The sequence below is a fragment of the Pipra filicauda genome, unplaced genomic scaffold (assembly GCF_003945595.2).
Source record: "Pipra filicauda isolate LSUMZ 115617 unplaced genomic scaffold, ASM394559v2 scaffold55_size4083901_pilon, whole genome shotgun sequence".
NCBI lineage: Eukaryota > Metazoa > Chordata > Aves > Passeriformes > Pipridae > Pipra > Pipra filicauda.
The window spans coordinates 1,377,783-1,401,014 of NW_024104709.1; the positions used below are offsets into that span (position 1 = coordinate 1,377,783).

General features: G+C 38.6%; 1 protein-coding gene across 1 annotated transcript in view; it reads left to right on the forward strand.

The window, feature by feature from the left end:
• The window catches only part of AIG1 (androgen induced 1), a 123,294-nt gene that overhangs the window by 42,087 nt on the left and 57,975 nt on the right, over positions 1-23,232 (forward strand). Inside the window, exon 3 of the mRNA XM_027751490.2 lies at positions 2,148-2,249. Coding sequence (XP_027607291.1) covers positions 2,148-2,249 — 102 coding nt within the window. The remainder of the gene's footprint in view (positions 1-2,147; positions 2,250-23,232) is intronic.

Below are 23,232 nucleotides of genomic sequence, written 5' to 3' on the forward strand. Positions count from 1 at the left end.
TCCAGATGAACTAATTGTAAGGAAAAATAAGGTGAACCATTTAAACAATGGAAGGAATCTTCCCCAGGGTGTTGCATTGGTCTCATGTCGGGTCATCCTCTGGGACAGGTTAGTTCTGTAACACATTGGGTTTTGCGCACTTCCTTTACCTTATGTCTGCCCTGTGATAGTGCTTTGCTAAGCAGCATTTGCCGTCTGTAGTTCCAGATGGTTGCAACCAGCTAGGCTGATCCTTTTCCATCCATTGGCTGACTTTGGTTAAGGGACAGATGGCATGTTCCTTCTTTTCTTATGTTTACCTCTATTGTTTTATTCTGCTCCACACAAAAATCACGGGTCAAAGCATGCCAGCTTTGTCGTATTCAGTGTAATAAAGTTCAACCTAATTCTGGGTGATTTTTCTTCCTGTAGGACTTCTTTGGAAAACATTATCAGTCTTGGTCTTCATATGCCTGAGATGTTTTTATGTCCCAGTTGGTCTTAGCAGGTTCTCAGAGACCCACTGTGATAATGCATGACTTCTAGGAAGCCTATAGAGAAGAGGATACTTTGCTTCCATTTTTCCTGCTGTTCAGCTATTCATATCTTGGCACTTATGTGTCAGCAGGTGCGTAAAGAAACTAGGCTCTGCCAGTGCCAAGACTGGCCCAGAAGAGAGATTTCTCGTGGGGTACTTTACACTTGAAATTTTTTCGAGCTGTCCATCATAGCCTATTTTTTTTTTCTGGCCTCTGTGCACTAGTCAAATAGCCCAAGTTTATTCTGAGCAGGCACCAATAGCTATCATAACAGATGGACAACTGTGTTGGAAACCAACAAACTATGTACTGTATGCACACTGAGTGTACACTGAACCAGTGTACTGGTTCAGGTCATTCACATAACTGACTGGCTGAAGTCTGCATGTCTGTGGTTAGAACAAGATGCCACTGATTAACTGCAAACCTCAGTTTTAACTTTCCTAAGTCAAAAGCATAGGAAACAACTTATGCCTGCACTATTGCACACACCAGTAATTTGCTGACCTTGTTGTGCTCACCCCATGTTTCTTTCACTTTCTTTTACTGAGCCCCTAAATTAGCTGTAAGGTCATGAGCCATATCAGTTTGGACGTAACTGAATACTTCCCTTCTGATCTCAATGAAAGTCCTATCTGTTGGCTCCCAAACCTTAAACTTGGATTTATCATTACTGTGTAGAGATCCCCTGTACGCGACCATTAAAAAGCTCTTTGTCCAGTTATTGGGTTTTACTGCTATAAACAATGTCTTTTTTATTACTAGAAAACTATGGCTCAAATTCAAGGTAAGAAAGCAATGGTGTTTTAATTAGAAAATTACTTACCTGTCCCAACTAAGGTAAGCTAAAACCATTATTTCTGTAAATTTTTGTGGGTTTATATTGTCTTTGACTTTCAGATATAGGATATGTTTAAAGAATTTGTGCACACTTCGGAGAAAATTTAGCCTAGTGCAAACTTTACCTGAGACATCTGTCCTGTCCTCAGTCTAGAGGAAATAATGTTTTTTCTCTGGGATCCTGGTAAATAGTCTCTGACAAGAACCAAGCCACATTTCATACTGACAAATGAGCAGGATATTAGAACAATTTTCTGTGGATCCCAGTCCATGAATTGTGTGGAGAGTAGTCAAAGGGTTATTTTTTTTTTTTAAATGCTGTTTCGATGGCTAGCACAAAAAAGTTCAAATATGAATTTGTATGGTTCTGTTGAGGGGTGAATGTTTCATATTTATATGTTCTACGAATTCCAAGTGATATTTTACCTGATTTTCCATTTGTTTTCTATCCTGTTATTGGTGAAATATTATTTATGTGCCACATCTGCTACTAAACTGTAGTATTCAGTTGTAATTTGGCCGCAGGCATGTAAGTAAAAACATGAGATTTTTTTCCAGGCTGAAATTCAAGGGGAGGAAAAAAAAAAGAAAAAAAGTTAAAACCTCTGTGAATTCAAAGAGTAAAACAGATTCACACTGTTGATTAGAGCAGTATTTGGTCAAAGAACAGTGATGTCCATGTCTATCCCTAATCATTTGCTGAATGCCCCATTTTGCTACCTATAAATGTGTAGCTAATTGTTCAGAAGCATATATTTAAAAATGTCTTGTCTTTTTTTTTCTTCTTAGTTTGTCGTGACAATGTTTTGGAGCATCTATATCTATGACAGGGAACTGGTTTACCCAAAGCTACTTGATAATTTTATACCAGCATGGCTAAATCATGGAATGGTGAGTAAAAGTAATGCAAACGCTTTCTTGCATAAAGAAAAGTCAAGGCTCTGATTTCCCCTGCGCATGACTCTGCATACACTTAGAGCTAATGCCCTCAGAAATGATTAAAGAACGTGGTTTGCAAGCAAGAGTAACATCTTTCCTTCCTTGACTCCTTGAGTCATATTTGAATCTTTATTAGCTTGGAACAGTGGAGATTTGAACTTACATGTCTTACATCGCAGGCCAGTTGTGGGGGTCAGCTGTTTTCTGTGATAAGGTAGTTTTCTCAGAGAAATGCCACCCTGGTCATGAGGAAATTTAATCAAAAGAGACTTCCACAAAACAGAAGTTCTGACTTAGACAAATCTTGCTCTAAAATGACAGAAACACTTAATTGAAAGATTTTTTTGGCATTCTACCAAAATATAATTTATGGTGGAAATGTTTTTATTATAATGTTTGTTCAAAAAATCTGCTTTTGGACTTGTATGTTTTTAGAAAAAAAATTGAAATAATTACTGATTTCTCAAGCACACTAAACTTATGTAGCAGAACCTGTATCTGAATATTTTTAATAATGTGAAATTCTATGCAACAGTGCAGAGTTTCAAAATTGCTGCATTGGTAATCATAAAGGTAGTTTCTTCACAAGAAATCTGACCTTTTAATCCCTCTCTGGTATGTGAAGTCAGACATTCTTTCTCTCAACTATATGTTTAAATGCTAAGGGAAAGATAAGGCCACACTTTGCCATCAGGTACTTTCTGCTGTTTAGGCAGCATTATGCAGTGTCGTGTTTCCTTCTCTAGTTGCATCTGTGCAAAATGTTTCATTGTTACTTTGTTCTCCATATCAAGGCATGGCAAAACGTTTGGCACTGCTGTTCATTAGTAGATGACAGCAGAGCTCATCCTTAAGGGTGTGAGTCTTGTATCACCACAGCAGATCAAGATTTGTCCACTAGTGCTGGGCATGATAAATTGGTCCTTTGCAGAGTGGGGCAGATGGCACTACTGTTCCCTGATTTTTTGTAAAAGGCACAGTACAAGCGTTGCTACTTACAGGAGGAGGATCAGCTTTTACTAGATATTGTACTGTTTTATGATGTTTTAAAAGGAACAGCATGATATTATATGTGTGTAGAGCAGAGCAAAGAGTCTGATGACTCCCACTGTGTTTGTTCAGGCTGTCCTCCCTCGAGTTTTGAGGTTACAAGCTGAACACTTGCAAACACTGCCAAACCATGCATACCTTGATTTTTTTCCCCACAACAGATCAGTGGCAGGTCTGATGACATTTCTTCCAGGTGACATTCCACATACTGGAAGTACCTAACCTGTAACATTTTTCATGAATTGTGAAGCAGTTTTATGTTGTTGTATAGTGTGAAGCAGTTGGCAACAAACAGCTGTATATATTCAGGAAGTCTTCTCTCTCAACCATAACTGAGAGGCGACTCAAGCTCACATTGCTTTGTAGAAATGTCTACTTACTGGAATATATGAAGAAGGCTTTTTTATTTGTGATTTTTGGACATCATAGAGTTTGCTGAAATGTATTGTGTGCGAGCATCTTAGACTTTTTTTCAACTTGAAATATTGTAGAAAGCATTTTTGAAAGACTTTTGTAATGGAATTGTTTTCTGCATCAATCTCCATTTATCCAAGTGTTCCTTTAGCTCAATCACAGGGGAAGCTTATGGCTGTGGGCTTTTCACCACATTTTAGTCACATTCTTTCTGATATTTTACCTATCATTTTATCCTCATCAGCTTTCATACTAATTAATTCTGATGCATTGCCCATAATAATATGAAAGGTTATTAAACTACCTTGAGAATGCCAGAAGTTCACTTACTAGTAGTTACAATTTTGACATTGGCAAATTTTAGAGAATAAAATTTTCACCCGTGGGAAATGGGTAGGACCTCTGGGAATACAGTTTAGAAAAGTCAGGATCCCTGGCTGGTTTTTTATACTGAAATAAACATTTATCCTCATGTGTTTCTTCACATTTTGACATCAGCTGTGCACATTCAATGATAATTTTTCTGAATGCAAGGGTGGCCGTGCTGGAGCCCAACCTTGTACAACAAAATTCACACAAGAGACTCATTAGCCTTGGCAGAGTGAAACCTGTCAGTGAGAGGTGGGTTGTTTTGCCTCTGTAGCACTGCTGATACATCCCACTTTTGTGTGAGCTTCCCCTGCAGTACCTGGTGCAGCTCTTAGGAATCTGACCGCAAATGTTACTTAACCTGTGAATAGTCTTTCCAGGTTTTTTCACAACAGTTTCCCCAAAAAGTGTGTTTAGCACAAAAAAAAGCCATGAAAAGTGGAAAATGTAAAACTATACATTTTTCACAGTAAAAAGATTCCTAGTTTACTTGAAAAGTCATATTTTTGAAAGTTTCTGGCAAAGGTATTATGACCAGCTGTAACAACTTGCTCAACTGTCAACATCAGCCTTCAAAATCCATACATAGAAAAGGAGTGAAAAGTCATGAAATCTGGCTGTAATAATAGCAATCATATTTCCATTAGTAGCAGAATATTTGAGAGTGTTCATACTTTAGAATATTTGAGAGTATTCATACTTCAGAAGCATTTTAAGGTGGCTATAAAGAAGGCTGTATGCAGAAACTGTTTGAAAGGCTGCATTAGCCCAGGCAGAACTGGTTTGGGCAAGCAGTGTCTACTGCTTTTTTAGGTTATAATAATTAGTTCTCATCGTCCTTTTTCTTCTCCTCTTTTCCCATCCCTTCTCTACAGTTACAACACCATCTATACTTGAAATTCTGTTTTCTTGAATACTTAGCGCTGTCTTGTTAATACTCAGAGATATCACTCCTTCATAGCAATACTTTTTCAACATAAAAAAAAAAAAATCCTAATTATAGAAAAAAAATCCCCTCTAGAGATGGAAAACACAAATGAAATGAGCCTTGGAACTATGTGGTCCTATTGCCGATTTAATATTAATATTTTTTATAGAGTTTCATAGAAACAGAGGAGAGGCTAATCATTGTGCACGAAATAAAAAGCCACAAACATAAAATTGCATATGGTGTCAAGAACTCTGTTTCCATTTTATCTATCTATCTATATATACACACTGCAATAGTTACCAATATAATTCCTGTGTATGGGGAAATTTGTACAGTAAGTGGTGCCTTGTGGTACCAAATAGTTCTTCATACATGTAGATTCATACACCTGTGAAAGGTATCACTAACAGAGTTGTACTGTGCCATAAAACTGATATTTTCGTCATCTCAGTCAGCTGCTTCATCCATAACCAGTGGTATCACTATGACTTGAGAAATGACCGGGGAAATCAGTGGCAGGGTTGCTGTTGATTTCTTCAATGAAGAAAGGATTTCATCTCTGTTTACTATGTGAAGGAGCACATCTGAGTCGCACAATTTAAGCTTCTATTGGACGAAATAACTACCTGTCTAAAGAGAGCTGTTGGAGAATAGGGCTGTGTCTCAGCTGTGATCTGTTTCTGAACTGTCAGATGCACTTCCTAGATTTATTAGTTATGCAGATGAATTCATCTTTGCGGGCTACAATTTTAGTTGCCAAATTACTGAACTCTTTCATCAAATATGTCATTTGTGTTCTTGAGACTGTCCTGCAGTTTGGATCCATATCAGCTCATAATTCAACAGGTGCATTTTCCATGGGAAATAGTCTTTCCCATTTTCTGATGGCTGTCTATCTGATCTTTATCAGTATTAGGAACTTTTAATTAAAGGCTAACCTATAGTGTTTAAAACTAATGTGTCATAATAATAGGCTTTTTATCAGCTCCTTCCTTGCACCTTTTTGTGTTGGGACTGGATAGGTTGATGCATGGATAACATTTGTTTCCGTAAGTTATATTCCCTTCAGTATTAGCACAGGATATATAAGTAGAGGTTGCCCCTATTCTAACTGATGTACACATAAACAGATATGTAGTCTGAATTAATTTAAGCTTGAGCATTGCTGATTTTGAGCCAGATTACATGGCAGGACTCCCTGAGGTATCTATCCAAGTTAGCATACCATTTCAGCAAGAGTCCTTCTTTGTTTTTCACAGACGCTGTCTCAAATTTGTTTTAAAAATGTGAGTCATCTTTTGTTTGTGGTGAAGAAAGCAAAATGCAGAGATAGAAACTACTTACTGAGAGGTTTAAGTGGCTCTGGAGGTCACAAAGTATTGTCTTCATATGAGAACTTTAGAGGAGAGGTCAGGAAGAGGGGAAGAAGAATATGCTCTGCATCTGTGGAGTTGGAGAAATGATTATTTCATTACTTCTGTGCCACTGCAGTCTATATGAGCTCTTCCAGTTTTGTCCTCTTGTTATTTTTTAATGCTGCTTTTGGAAAATGGGAAAAAAAGACATGTCTAGAAAGACTTACCCTCTGTCCTTGTATTCAGGAGAATGCACAAAGTCTGGGACAAATAGCAGAAAAAGACAAGTTATGGAGAGGAAGGAGCCTGTCCAAGTGATATATCTCTACTTATTTCACAAGTTATCTCTCTTTTCTTATTGCTGAAAAGTTGAGTGTACCAGAGAGTGGTACAGAGTCCTGCTGACCACCTCTCCAGCTGTTTTTCCTAGCAACCTTATCTTCAGTCTGGTGGCCTTGGCTTGTGTGTGTCTCTGTTTTACTGATGGAAAGGACATAACCCTGTTGGAGTGAATCCAGAGTAGAGCCATGAAGATGATTGGAGGGATGGAACACCTCTCCTATGAAGAAAGGATGAGAAAATTGGCATTGTTCAACCTGGAGAAGTGAAGGCTCCAGGGTGACTTTATTGCAACCTTTCAGTACTTGAAGAGGTGTCCCCCAAGACAGATGGAGAGATACTTTTTACAAGGAGATGTAGTGATAGGACAAGGGGGAATGGCTTCAAACTGAGAAAGAGTAGGTTTAGATTAGGTATTAGGAAGAAATTCTTTCCTGCGAAGGTGGTAAGGCACTGGAACAGGTTTCCCAGAGCAGCTGTGGATGCCTCATCCCTTGAAGCATTTAAGACCAGGTTGGATGGGGCTCTGAGAAATCTAGTCTAGTGGAAGGTGTTCCTGCCCAGGGCAGGGTGGTTGGAACTAGATGACCTTTAAGTCCCTTCCAAACCAAATCATTCTGTGATTTTATGAAAGCTTTTTTTCTAGTGTAAATCTTTTTTCCTTGATGATTCGACAAGTACAAAAATAGAAAAGTCGTGCAAAAATCAAAACTCATAGTAACCTGACATACAGAGATTGAAAGGTCCAACACTGGTGAGTTTTTTGACAAACCCATCTCTTCATCATTCACAGGTCAGCTGCTGCACAGTGCTTGCTCTGATGTACAAACAAGGACGTGTCCTTTCTTTCATCAGTGTTTCCATCTAGCATGTTAACCTAATAATCCTTTTCAGAAATGAGTAATTTGAAACAGTGCATTATACTTCTTGGGGATGCTTCCTAACATGGCAACATCCCATGTATGCGCTCTCTTTATGCCTTCGTAATGCCTTATGCTTATGACTAGAAGATACTTATATTTTTCTGAGATTTGTTTCTAAATCCAATTTAAGGCTTTCAGGGATATTCCAAGTCAACTGCTCTTCTTAATTTACCTACAATATTTTCATATGTTAGGTGTGAATGAAGTTTTCAGTGCTCCAGAAAGGAGTTTCTGCTTGTTACATAACTTGCAAAGTTTTCTGATAAAAATCAGGAAAAATTTTTAATTTAATATCCAACAGAATACCCACACCTAGATGGCTATTATTTAAACATCTATCTGATGGAAAGAATAGCAATTGAAGCTGGTTGCCTGGGGACTCAGAATATTTGCAAAACCCGTGAAAATAATGTTGTTGGATTTGTACACTTCTTGCATGTTCATGCTGCAGTTACATGGCTCCATCTGCTATCTTTCCTCATTATCTGCCAGTTCCACCACTGGAGCGTAAATACAGTGGTATCAATTATCTCCCTGCTCTGGGGAGAAAAACAGCAGCACCTTAAAAGATTTTTTTGATCTTCTGTTACTTATGTGAAGGGCTTGGAAATTAGAGGTGTGTCAAAACCTGTGATAGCGTAGCACCTGAAAATTGAGAGAGGCTGCTAGGATGAAGAAGTCCAAATTATCTGAGTGGCATCCTCTAGGAGCATTAGGAAAACCCCTTTACCTAACACAATAACAGCACAGTAGTTTTTCTGAAGTAGGAGGCTGGCCTTAACCATGTTGCATATCTGCCAGAGGACACTCATCAAGGTAAGGTGAAGACAGCTTTATAACTGAACACAGATGCTGAATGTTTCTGATTACTTGCTTTTTCCAGTCATCTGGAGAAAACGCACACAGAGGCTCCTCCTGGTGTAAATGACCCCAACCCTTAGTAATGAGGAAGCTTTTCTAAAACTTTTTTGAATATTTAGTAACAGCTAAACATGTGAGCCGTATTCTAAGTGCGAGCATTGCAAATTAAAAGCCTGAGAGCTGAAATCCCCAGATGAGGTCTCTTTCAGAAGTTTAGCCACCTTCTGTTGACAATATCACATAACTATGTCTGTAAGCACAGAGGATGAGAGCATCTAGTGTCAACATCAAGTTGTGGGAGTTACTACCAAAGGAGGAGAGTAGGGGAGAGAATCACTGAGAGAGCATAAAAAGGGAGGTTAGGGAAAGATAGTTGAATGAGAAGAAAAGACAGGCGGGAGGAAAGAGATGAATCAAAAAATCAGCTGATGCTATTCCAACTTCTACCTAAAAAAAAAAAAAAAAAAGAAGGAGAAGAAAACCAAAACAGATGAGGCAAGTGAATAAAAAAAAGAGCCACAGAATAATGTAGACAAGCTGGAAGACACTCAAAATTCTAAAGAGGACCTGAGGGAGGAGGAGGAGGAAAGGAGTAGCAAGGAAATAAACAGTAAAAAAGATGAATTTGTTTTCTTCCATTGTTTCACTGGGAAGACTTCCCTCAGATGTATTAGTTAGAGGAATTGAAAGCAAGGAGGTGGCTTATGGATGCTCTGTGAGAGGAGGAGAATTGCTTCTGTTGCTGTTGGATGTAGTTTATGGGTCAGATGAAGTAGTATTTGCACAGTGACATTCCAGGGACTTCAAAACCTTGGAAAAAATTTAGGATGAAAACCACCTGCAACCATGCAGTAGTATGAGGCCTGTGTTCATATAGAACATATCTGTGTGATACCAGTAAAATGATGTTGATATCTTTGCATTGCTGTCTATACTTTTATCTGACAATACTGTACGTTATCTTGACCATCTGTTTGACTCTCACAGCTTCAGTCCTGCTGTTGATGAAAGCCCACATTTTTTCATATCAGCTGTGAAGCGTGAGTTGCATTGCATATTAAAACAGATGTGGTTTGCTAAAGGTTGCAGGTGTGCAGGAAGTATCAGAGGTAAGGAGATGTACTGTCTGTGTTTCAAACTGCCCCACTTAAACAGCCAAAACTAGGTGTAACCCTGGAAGTCATAATTACGCTGATAGTAATAATACCGGTAATAAAAGCTTAAAGCCAGATTTTCAGCTGAAGTCACTCATACAAATGTTTGTTAAGGCGATTATTATGGGCACAAAGCAAATAACTAAAGAAAAGCTCCAAAAGAACACATGAAGGGATACTTAGATTTTCTGCCTTACTCTGGGTGTGGAGTACATACTGAGCATGTTTCCTAGAAGCAGAATTTGGCCGTGGACTGCTAGGTCTGTTTGTTAAACCAGCAGTGGTGTGGGATGGAAATGCGTTTGTTTCGTTCTGTAATTTTGACAATATTAGGAATGCTGGTTTTGTTTTAACATTTGTGCAGCTTAGATTGCTTGCCATAATCACTGCTGGAGCTGTGCACAACTGTTTTGTAATGCCTAAGCTGTAAGCATTTCTCTGGTGCAACTGCTTGATTTATCAGATATATGATTTACAGGTTATAAATGTAAATAAATGTTCAACTTTTAAATACGTCCAAAATATATTCATAAGTGGTATGCACTTTTGATAAAAATCTGTGCTCTTCTCAGTTAAAATCAGACACTTGTTTTGTCTTGACATAGTAAATTTCTGTTTTCTTCTCTGAGTTTTTTTTCCAGAGAACATAGGCAGATAGTAGAGTCTAATGTTAAAGGATTTATTATTATGATTAATAATGAATATATTCAAACAGTGTCTTTTATAAAGAAAACAGAACATTTCACTGGAAAAAATATGTATTGGAGGAGGGTTGCTTATGTTGAAGAAAATTTAATAAGTCAGCTGCCAGCTACAAGTTGTGTACTCTGAACACTCCATATGCAAGTCATCCTGGAGGTGATCACCACAGAGAGCTTTGTCCCTTTAGCAGCTCATGCAAACACAGGGTACAATGCAAATATCTCTTTGAAAGTATAGTAGTTTGATAAGTATTTATTGTCTAATTTTATGTATTTAAGGGACTTTGCTTTGCTTTATGATTACAGTAAAATGCCGTGTTACGTATCCTTGGACACACTGGTTACCATTAATACTCAGATAAGAATTTGACTTTACATACAATAGAAGTGGGACTGTACTATATTGTGCCCACCTTACTAAACTGTGCTGTTAGTGTTCACACGTGGCAAATATGACTTAATCAGACCACAAATATTTTGCAGCATTCCATGGTATCTCATTTATTTGTTTAATGTGCCACTATAGCAACTGGATTCCGTCCTTTTAGATTCTTTTTTTCACAGACCTATGATCTACTTGGTTGAAGCTTGGCAGACAGCTTTTCCTTCAATTGAAGGCATATGTACTAGCTCAGTGACCAGATTTTTACCTATTTATCATTGTTGGAAAGTGCGTTATTTCACATGGACCCAATACCGGAAGAATCAGCAGACGTGGTGAAGGGAGTCTGAGCCCAAAAGCTTATATGCTTTTTCCAGCCCTTGAAGTTGGTGAAATAAAAATTACTGCTTTTGCCTGTATCCTGAGATCATTATTGCTTCAGGAGAACTAATACAAGGAAATATTTTGACATTGTTTGTGTAAAAATTACTGCTTTTTAGAACTAACTTTTTTCTTTGTTAATTGCTGTCTTTTATGTGTCTTTGTATTTGGAAACAGACATCATTTCTGCAGAAGTCATTTCATATTCAGATGATTAATATGTTGAAGTAGTGCCACAGCAGTAATGTTTTATACATGCTGATAGGCAGAAATCAAGGATTTGGGGACAACCTTGGGACCTACTTTTGCTCATGGTGGGCTGTAAGCTTTGACATAACCTGACATCTGCCCTGCTGTTCAGTTCAATCCCCATATTTTTTACTTTCCCACATAGATACAAATAAGTAAAATCAATGTACATTTTTAGTAACTCCTCAAATGCAACAGGCTCAAATTCAGGATGTAGCATGAAGGGTATTTTGGACAGATGTATAAGCCATTGCCATTAATCTTTCAGTTCTACAATTGTCCCTTTTACGTCTGGATATTTAAAAGCACCCAAGTTCCAGCCCAGTGCCCTACTCAGGAAAAACCATAATGTTTTGGAGGTGTCTGTTTCTGTCAGAGACCATGAGTCTGACTAAGGTGACTCTTTCCCTCCCTCTGACAGCTGAGTTGTCTGAGCAAGAAAAAACTCTGACTATGGAGAAATAGTACGGGGCGTGGAGTGTCTCAAAATGTCAAAAGGTAGACCAATAGCCAATACATGATTTGGTCTTATATTTCCATTGCAATATTAACTGATATGCTTCAACTCTTCACAGCTTGCTTTCTCTTCAAAACAAGTAATGCTGCATATTTGAAGTGCTGCTTAAATCCTGTTTTTAAATTTCCATTTTATTCCTAGTTCTGACACTGTTTTACCCAATAATCTGAGAGAAATTATTTAGTGTTTAATCAAAAGCATTTTTTATAAGTCTTTATTAGCTGATGCCTGTGTTTTGTGGTGCTTTTTAATGATAGTTAGAAAAACAGCGCTGTCTCTTGCAGGATTTTGTAGCACTGCGCCTCTGCTTCTGGTTATGAAGTGTCCCAGGCAGGGCAGCTCCTGTGCCAGACCAGACTGTGTGCACCTGCACTCTGCTCTTCACTGTGCTGGGGGCTTGCTGGTTCCTCCAAGATATTTCCCATTCACGTGCCTCAGCATCCCATTCATTCAGTTGCAATGAAGAGGTGAATTGCCCGCTGCAGATTACTTTGAAGTTCATAGATGCAAATGCAACTAAGAGTTAAAGTTGATATTGTCCATTCTGCTGCAGAACAGAAGCAGCCTCTGCTTCAAATAGTTACATTACTTCCTGTTGTATACAAATTTAGTGCTCCTGATATCTCATAAGATATTCTAGGCTATGATGCATGCTGCAGAAAGTTCAAATATACCTAGAAAGGAAACTCTTCTTTTTAAAAATCAGTGTAATAGTCAAATCACATCCTTAAATTTATTTCCAACGGGAAGCAATTTTATTTGCTTCCTAGGGCATTTAGCTTTTTATTCTGTTACTTTGAGCTTTACCAACTTTGTATAAACCCACTACGCAGAGTTCCAACTTGCTGAGTCACTGCAATGCACATTTTTGTGGCTTCTTTTGCAAATGCAGTATGTAACATAGAATTTTTTTATGAACTATATAGGGGATATATGGTCTACTGAACTTCATATTTTAAGGCACTTCTAAAAATGAAGATATGGGAAATGATATAATTTTCTGCAAAGGACATATCCATTAAAAATGTCTTTTTAGTAACACACAGATTTACTGATGTTTCCATTAACAAACAAAATTGTGTCAACTGCAAGTTATTTAAAAATTCATACAGCTGCAAATCATTTAGAAGGTGAATTTCATAGAGACTAAGGTGGATAGGATTTTGGTCTTTGCTCCTGAAGCAGAGGAATGAAAGATGGAAAAGAGAGGGAATTGGAAGGAGAAAGAAATGCATGTGTCAGAAGCTAAGAGAAAAAGTGATAGCCTTAGAGGTTGTTAAGGAAGAGAAGATAGGAGAGGAAACCAAATGCTGAAATAAAGAGGTGCTAATAGTAGTCAGCTGGAGAGAACCATAGAACATGGAGGTGATAATTGTGTGTACTGTACTTGACTGAGAAAAAGCTTGAGAGAGAAGTACCCAGTTTATATTGAAAATGTCACCCGTCGTTTATTTTAGGCCAACATGCAGAACTTTGGCTTCATTTGGTTTCTTGTGACCACTGGTTTTACACAGGAATTTTCTTTTTCTGCCATTTTTGTGAAGGCAGAAATCAGAAGAGTGCCCTCTGTACACATGCTGCCTCAAATATCCCCAGAGTTTGTGGGTCTTTAGATTTCACAGTTGTTTGCACTGTGCTACTGAGCCTCCTATAGTTATATTCTCCATTATATCAGCTTGGTAGATTACTGTATATAGTAAATCTATAGTAATATATATATCTATCATGTGTGTATATATATATAGTGTGTATATAGTGTTGTATATATAGTGTTTGTATATATATATACACTATGCATAGACAGAAATACATCATATATAATATATATTGCTTTAAAATGGTACCTAGTACCATTATAAAGAACATCTATAATTTTATCTAAGATAAGCTCCATTTGATACAGATAGGAAATGTTTAGTCCTTAAATTTCTTTCACCCTAAATAAATAGGACAGGTAAAGACTGGCAAAAAAAGAGTTTGTATTTTTCCCGTGTTACAGAGGAGAAACTAAAACATGGAATGTGTGGTTTGCCTGAGGCTACAGACAGTCTATTAGATTGATCTGTAAAGTGAATCTATGTTTCCTTCATTAGCCAATTCTTTTATTAAGAAACAATCTTCTCTGTCCAAACCAGGCAAAGAAGACAAATACATAGCGAATGAATGATCACTCACTTGGGTTTCAAACTCATGCGCTATTGGAAGGAGGAAGTGACTCAAGTTTTGAATAGAGAGATGTTGCTCTAAGTCCTACTTCACTTAGTTACAATAGGCGTTTGTAACTATATTTTTGTTTTGTTTATATCACTGGAAGTACAGGTTCATCTCACCAACTGCTTTTGTGTTTATGTTTTCTTTTAGTGTAGCAACTACTGTCAACTTATTCCAAATAATTTGATTTTGGGTGTACCTTTTCTCTGTAAGGAGGAAAATCCCTTAGGTTTCCATTCCTTCTCAGATGACAGTTGATTTGAGAAGAGAGACTCTGACATGTAAACAGAAGGATGATTTAAGAAGGACAAACTTGGAAATTGAAAAGATGTCAAGGAGAAAAGGTCCCTCTCATTTGCCTTGTCATTTTGAAACTGTTGTTTCTTCTGTTGTCCAGGAATGCTGTTGGACCAAAGAGGGGTGGGGGTGTTCCTACTAGTGAAAATCAAGGAAAGCTGAGAGTTTGCAAATTTTTTAAAGATCTTTCAAAAGTCTCTTTTATGGAATCAAAAGCTGTGATTGTGGATATATGACAAGAGGAAATAAAAATACTCTCAAGACAGAAAATGGCTTGTGCAAAAGTGTATCACCGACAGTAAAGTATAAGTAGTGACCGCGAAGAGTTGTATTTTGATTATTTTGGCTGAGGTAATAAGATGTATTTTTACTAGACAAAGTTATACCAGAATGAGCAGCGGCACAATGTAGAGGCCTGGATTCACTTTGGGAAGTACCTTTCTTCAGGCAAGAATTCAGTGTTTACCAGTCCTGTCTCAAATCTGAACTCTCAGCTTAGCTGGCAATAATACAAATATTCACAGCTGTATAAAAAATGTTATTTAGTTCACAACAGTAGCCATGGTTACCTGCATACTTTCGTTGCTTTATTCATGTGTAATTCTTTTTTTTTTTCTGGAAATACCATTACCATGTAATACAATACTGTACAGCCTCTTGGTAAGTTTTACAGTGTCAGGAAGAACATTTTGTGGTGAACCCGAAAGCATATTATATCAAGTTGGCTTGTACATAAAAGATCCCACCTATACATTGCTAGGCAGAGAAAGGCGAGTCTGAACACACTGTGACTGCAGTTTCAAAATATAAATAGGAATATGTAAAACTCCTTGGCATTAAAAAGTCTCTGACAACATTTTAACTGCACAACATGTAAAAAGAACTAGCCTCTGCTTGGTCCCCTCACAGGTGACACAGACCAGGTAATTCCTGTCAGTACCTGTTAGAATAGCAGATTATCCTCGTGTACTCTTGCAAGAACTGTGAGGAACCCAGGAACCCCACGGTGTCAGAAGGGTAGAAAAGTGCTATGATTTTTCTCTTCTCTCTCCTTATTTTTGTCAGTGCATTCAATGTAGATGCAGTGTATTTGAGAATCTAGTATTTTTATTACGTTTGTGGAAACCAGTCTCATTTGCATTACTGCAGCAGAATTCCCAACCATATTCTAACCTTTGCTAAGAAAAGAAAATAGTACTTAATCTTCCAGATATCTCAGATCACTTTGCAAACAAATGAATTAAACTTTACAAGAGTATTAAAGACAGTTTACTTAGGCTTATATTTTATTTTTCTAATTGAGAGGTATGACATTAATTCTGGAGGATTAAAATTGCCTGTTGGTTTAAATTAACAACAGCAGCAAAAGGAGTAAAAAATATTTGCTTCTTTAATATGGCGAATTTATCTAAACTCTTTCAGTATTAGGTTCCTTACCACTGTTGCTACTGTTGTAGAGAAAACTTAGGGGACTAAATGTCAAAATTGTATTTAAGGGTCATTTTCCTTGGCATTTTCATGGAAACCATGAAACCTTGGCGATTGAACTGAATTTCTAAAAGGAAATTTTAAATTTGTTCACGTAACCTTATGAGACCTTGTTGAAAGCCTGATAGAGTTTTAATATACTATCCAGACTTTTTTTTTTTTAATACGTCTCCCACAGCAAGAAGGAAGATGGCATTAGGATGAATATTTCTATAGCGCAACCGGCTGTTACCACAGTCTGGCTTCTGTTACTGCTGTAGCGCTGCCAGCTTGCAGCTATTTATAGGCATTAGCCTATATCTGTCCACACACATGGATCTACTACTCTCTTCCACAGTAGTTCTGCTCCTGAAGAAGTTGGTCTGAGATTTCAAGCTTTATTTTTCCTCTCAGAGGCCAGCTTCTTCAGCTGTCCTTATTATTAATTAATAGGAATTTGGCAGGCAGTCGATTCCTGCCAGAGCTCTTGCATCGGCTTTCCTGCATTGGCCTGCAACTGGAAGGCTCAGCTGTGGTGCTTTCAAATTCTTCAAAACTAGTTTGTTACAGTACTGGGCCCTCTCCATCGTCTTATGATTTCAATGTCTTTTCCTCCTTAAGTGAGAATCATGCACAAGACTCTTCAAAAATGGTATTTGGTTCCACTATCTCAAAGATACAACTTGTCTCAATTAAAAAAAAAAAAAAAAAAAGAGGTGCCTGTTTGTGAGAGATCACACCAAAATTTTGTTTTCTTCTGACTGCAACTGAGTGTTTGGGTGCTGTGGATGATTTATAGCACAAATAAAACCTGTTCTCTTTCATTTTCCTGATGATGAATGCTGGCAATAAATGCTTTCCCCAAGAGCCAGTCAGTCCTTGCTAGGAGCAGAGGCATTGTTTAAGTTTGCTGTGCCACAGCATGGCTGCAGCCAGGTGTGGTCTGCAGCATTCTTAACACTTCATGCCTACATACACCCATCCATAAATTAGATACAAGCCAGCCAAGCACAGCCTTTCTGCATCCTTCACTCACCACCTTTATCCATGACATAAATTCCAAAAGGATACATACTCCCTGGCAGAGTCTGAGTGAGAGCATGCAGCAGCAGCAAGCCTCAGGCGGCAGTCTTGGAGTTTATGTTTTCTGCCACCTCATGCAATACAATGATATAGCACTGAGGACAGCAAAAAGCTCTGAGAGCTGGTAAATTTGCAGCAATGGGCTCAAAACTAAGTCAAACTGAACAAGTATTTGACTGATGTAAACCATCGTCTCCTTCATTCTCACATTCTCAGTTCTAAAGATTATTTCTCTGCCACATGACTTAGGCACATTGATGCAAGAGGGTTTTTCCTGCTTGAATAGAGTGGAAAGTGGTTCTTTTCTCTGTTAGTGGTGATGTTTTTAAAAAATATATCTTGGTTCCTTTAGTTACTTGTGGTAGTTGATTTTCGAAGACCTTACCCTTCTTGCTTTCACCTAGAGTAGCTTGAATAAAAGATATTTCTGCAGAAGTGCTTTTGCACCAAATAAGTATTTGATAAATTCATAACTGTCCACCTACTGGAAAGGTAGGAAATTTTACTGTCCAAGACTTGGGTAATTTTTCCTTCATGTTAGCAACTTAAAACCATTTTCACAGCTCTATTCAGCGCTCCCCTGCTTTATTTATCTCTTGTTTTATGCAGCTGCAAAAAATACATGCACATATATGTCTCTTTTTCCCTCCTGCAGTGCTTTGTCCCTCAAAGATTTGCAGCAACGCATTCAATTTCTGCTAATATAATTCTTTCCATGGCAGCAGATTATGACTTTGCAAAAATAGAGGTTGCTGTAAGCTGTTGGTATCCGAGGGAAAGGCAAGTGTCACAGCATCAAGTTTGAGTTTTAGCTGTGACTTCCGCCACTCCTATGTAATTAAGCTCTCCTAAACAGAGGACATGTCATGCTTAAATTATTTTCAGCTTCTGACCCTTTCAGTTCTAAACTTCCAACCACTAAAACATGAGGTTTCCCTAGTATTTATTTCAAAGGACAGGTCAAGGTGAAATGTCAATGTGAAGAGGAAGGGAAATATAGTTCCCTATGGGTCCCTTCCAGCTCAGAATATGCTATGGTTCTATGATTCGACATAGTATTATCTGGGTATCCAGTCTCCAGTTAATATAAATAAATCAGTTTTACTAGAATTTGTTGGAGTGTTTTTGCTGCTAAAACTCAGACCACATGGGATACAGTTAACAATATCCAGATGTGAAACAGAAAGGACCAGCAGCAGCACAGAAAACCTGTTTTTCTCAGCAAGGAGGGCTACTGCAGCTGAAATTCACGGAGATGCAAAGGGAAGGTAGCTGTTCTGACAGCATGAGAGAGTCAACAATCTTCTTCCACTTGCTATGTTCATGGCAGGGCATTTACCAAACCTGCTGTGCTAATAGAGGTGCGAAGAAGGAGCTGGTGAGCTACCCAGGGAGAACCAAGCTGAGCTGTCTAGCACACACTTCTAAGCAGGGATCGATGTTTTGTTGTTACTGCTTGGGGAAATGCCACCTGGGGTGGCATTTAGATGAGCTGTGTGTTTAGTCAAATCACATGGGACTGAAACGAAGTCAGAGTCTACTTTCTTTTGCAAGTCTGTCCACAGGGAAGCCTTGGGTAGCACTTGGCACTGTCTCACTTTTCACATCTTTATCGATGTCTGGCCACATAGAGGCTGTGTAAAGAAACTGGATGCTGGGACAAGGAGTGAGTTGGAATATGTCTGCTCTCAAGATACTCAATGACTAAGTGCATTTCTTTTATCATAACCTTTTCCACCTTGCTGATTGAGAAACTGAGTAATGATGATAAACAGATAGTTTTTCAGAAAATTTGATGGACCTGTTGACTTGTAAGGAACATCTGGGTGGCTAAATGAGATGTCCTGCTTTTAAAAGGCTGATGTTTAGTTAAGCTGGTCCCTACACAAGTTCAGGGAAAATGAATGGGTATAAAAATATGTCCACCACCAAATAGCCTAAGGTGCAGTACAGAAAGTTGTACTTAGAACATATTATTCTAGACATGTTGTCAGGGAGTATTCTTGTTGCACGATGTTCTGAAAACATCTCTGTTTGCCTCAAGGGAATGCCCGTCTGCCCTTCTTATGATCCATGGGAAAAAATACCCTTGCGGTAAAGGCAAATGGAGTGTTTCCAATGTCTAATATCCATCCTGTTTTTGTTCCTAGTACAGCAGCTGAAGTGATGTGTTTGTGAGAATCATACTGGTGCACAATAGAGAGAAGAAGGAGAGTTTTCAGCTTTCAAGGTTCTGTGATTAGAGAAAAACTTAACTTTAAGGTCATAGTTATAATTCTAAAGTTTTCTGTTTTACAATTAATAAGTCTTTTTGAAATGTTTACCATGTTTTATAGTTCATATCCAGTAGCTGCAGTACTATTTAAATCCCACCCCCAGTGCCTCTTTCCAATTACTCTGCCCCTTCAGCTGGACATGATTCTATCAAGGAACTATCCACCCACAAAATTAGTGATTTAGGATTCTTTCAAGAACTATCCTGTGGAATTATCATATATGCTAGTACTGCTCACGCACCAGTCCTTCTTATTGAGTACTTCTTTACATAATCTCCATGAACTATATAGATAAACCCTGTGCATCCTACAGTGGTGCCGTTATTGTTGGGCTCTTCACCAGGTGTCAGTGATCCAGAGGGGTAAGATATGAATGGTCAGGACTAAAAAGAGCAGAGGCCCAGATATATGCAAGTTTGAGAATTTTGCCGTGATAGGTTAATCCTTAGGGTCTCAGTTTTAAGTTCTTCTTCACATCAGGAAAGACTGGAAAGCCTTTTTTAATGGATAAAAACTGAGATTATCAACTAATCATGTAAATTGAGTAAGGGGTGGAGGGGGTGCAGTGCCACTCATTCCTAGAGGAGACTGTATCTCAGTAAGTTCATCCTGCAACAAAGGAGTTTCCGCTTGGAAGATTAGCTTATATTTATTGTTTTTACCTTTGCCTTTCTTACTTTTATTGAGTTCTCTGTATAACAAAAACCTCTGCTGCTTCTTAAAAATCTTTAGGCATTTTCAAAAATATTCTTCTGTATTTATATTTTTGGAGAAATAGTTAATCCTTTCTCCCATATTAATTCCTTCCCAGCACCTACCACTTTAAGTCAGATTGTCCCAAGTCAAATAAACATCTCAATTTCGCTTTTGTTTTGCACTTTTACTTCAGTACTTCTTCACAGCATTAATGCAGTCCTGTGGCATAAGCCCTTTTGGAAGACATTTTTCCCTCGGGACCATGTTCTGTCTTCTTTGCTCAAGCTGCATTTTTCTTGTCGGTGTAGAGCTCTGTGCTGAGAAACTAAGGATTTTCAGTGTGTTACTCACTCTACTTTCTGTAAAGACAGACTGCGTGGTGGCAATGATATCACTCTACTTTCTGTAAAGACAGACTGCGTGGTGGCAATGATATTAGCACCATGCACTTTATTTACCCATCTTTGCATGTCCAATGCATGTTCTTAGCACCTTGTTCATTATTGTACTCTTTAAATGCTGAGCACAGAAAATGATGTGACTACATCATTCCCTTTGTAGTTGGAATTGGCTTTGGTTCGGTTCATGCTGAGAAAGAGACAGGTCACCAAGCAGGTGCTGAGAGTTTGATGGAAAGGAATGCAGGTTGTCCTTTCAGAGCATTTAAGCTCCAGCCATGACCAGGGAGCACATCTTGAGCCCTCATTCTTGGTCCAGAAGAAGAGAATCCATGACACAATTTGCCTTGGAGTACCACATACCACAAGAGGACGTAATGCCCACCTCCCCTGCAGCAGGGGTAGTCAATGTCGAGGGCCAGCTGTCCAGATGTGGCCTGGCCTCTTCCTGTGTGGTACAGCTCTTGGTCTTGAAGGCACTGCAGCCAGGTTAGCCTTGCCCCTTGGCCAGGCTTTTTTGATAGGCCAAGATGGCTGTACTGCCACTTGCTCCAGCGTGAACACCATGGGTGCTATCTTGGAAATCCCTGCACTGTGTTCCAGGACGTGACACAGACATGCCTCTTGTTTCCTTATTTCCAACAATGCACTAGGTTGGCTGGCTTGCTGGGTAGGGGTAGGTGTGTCTGTATGGTATTTTGCAGACAGATGCAACTTGATTCTGTATTGTGAGCTGTCTGATGCCCAGTCAGGAGCAAGTTGTTAGGTTAGTTGTGCACTGTGCTAATCACAGCTACACAGCTCCTGGTCTGTTGTTGGCAAGGATTCATCCAGACCCAGAGGGTGATTCCTCTCCTACTGACAAAATATCACGCAGACAAACCCAGACATCCATGGCATTTAAGGTCTGAAAAGAATATTGCATCGTTTTGTCTGGCCTCCTGTTTAACACAAGCCATAATATTTCGCTTGCACCTGTAGTGAGCCCAGTAATTTTTGTTTTGCTGAAGTTTGTCTTCCAGAAAGGCATTTGGTCATGATCTGAAAAGATAACAATCTTCTATTTTGTTTAGCAGCTTGCTCCTGTCATTATTCACTGTTGCTGCTAATTCTTTTCCAAATTTCTAACTTGTCTAACTTCAGCTTGTTATGCTTTCCACTGCTGCATTGAAGAGCCTTTTATTCCTTGTTTTGTGTCGTGGTATTACCCCTGTTCCTATACCTCCTTTAAATGGGGGGGCACTGGAGCTGTCAACATGTTGTGATCCACATGAATCCATGGGTCTGGTGTCCCCCTTTGGCAGGGGACATTTTGATCATCCCTAGCAAATCAGCACACACACAAGGGAGATGGTCACCACTTACCTTTCATGGAGCACAGTGCTGTTTATTTTAGGAGTAATGCCTGACAGAAAAAACATGATAAACTGTTTACACGTTGTTGACCTGGCTACTGCTGTAATTCTTCAATTGCTTCTGGTTCTGTTATAGACAGATGTGAGCTTGGCACTTGTTAATGCCACTTTATGTCTGTGTGCAGTTCCTTGGCCATGAACTCATTTTAAAGCTGTCCCAGTCCATTATTCTTGTTGTATTCAATAAAAGTCTCCCCCTTGAAGGGCAGCAAATTCTGCAGCAGTTTACCTGACTGTAAGTTTGCATTTTTTCTTGTGCAGCCTCAAATAAGCCAGTCTTTGTTCCTCTCTTACTTGGATACAGTGATAGAGCATACAAAAAATACATTGTATTTACTCATAAATGCCGCATAGGTAAGGCTTACTGAGGTCTTACATCTGACAAAGCTGAACACACCACTGCTATAGACATGCAGCAGTCTGCATAGCCATTATTCTCCAGTTTTTCACACATCCATAGATTGTATTTACTCTTTATGTCATCAATGGAGGCAAAAAATTGTAATGTTTCATTCTTGGGTTTTTTGTTGTTGTAGGGTGGGTTTTTCTCCATTATTTTGTACATTTTAAATCTGTAAGTCACAGAATAATTTATTCTGAGTTAGTGAAAACCTGAACTGCATGTTCCTAGGTGCACTTCATGGTTGCACTTGTGTTTCTCCAAACTGGTTGGTCTGAGATGAGGAAAATCTGTGTTATGAAAGGTGTGGTCTTAGCCAGAAGCTACGTCCACAGCCCAGAACTGGTGCGTCAGGCGCTTGAAAACTAAATTCTCCCAAGGCTACCTTGTTCTGGAGAGCTGCTGAGAGAAGGCAGAATGCCCCCAACGCAGCTGTGCTGAAGTAGTCTGGTGGATCTTTTAGGTTGTTTATAACCATGGAAAGATTTTGTCAAAAAAATGACAAAATTTCAGTTATGCCCAAATGATGTTTCGCATCAAAAATTTATTTTGAAAAACATTTTCTAACCCCAGCATGCAGTTTTGTGACTATTTTAACTGTGATGCTTTTTAAGCCTCAGCTTTGGGGTTATGTGAAATACCTTGAGATTTGATTTTGGTATCATACTGTAGAATTTATTGGCAGAATTTTATTGCTGTTTTAATTTTATATAAACAGCTTTTTACAGTTTAAAGGTAGTTCATGAAGGTAACGGGGAAGTACAGAAGCGATAATGTTAAATAAGCCAGTCACAATAAATTGCTTACCAGATGTTATGTGGAATTTTGTGTGGAGTTTGTTAAATCCCAAATTGGGGAAAAGAAGCTTCAGAAGTCACTTCAGAAATGACGGAATCTAAATATTGACTGAATTTAAGCTACACTGGGAAGTTAAGTTAGCTGCTTTTAAGCTTTTCAAGAGCTAGCGTGAGAAGATCCAGCTATAAAGATGAGTTGGGAAATGGGTAGGTCTTTCACCTGCATGATGGTCTGTAGTTCGGGCATGCAACATTGATGCACACACGTT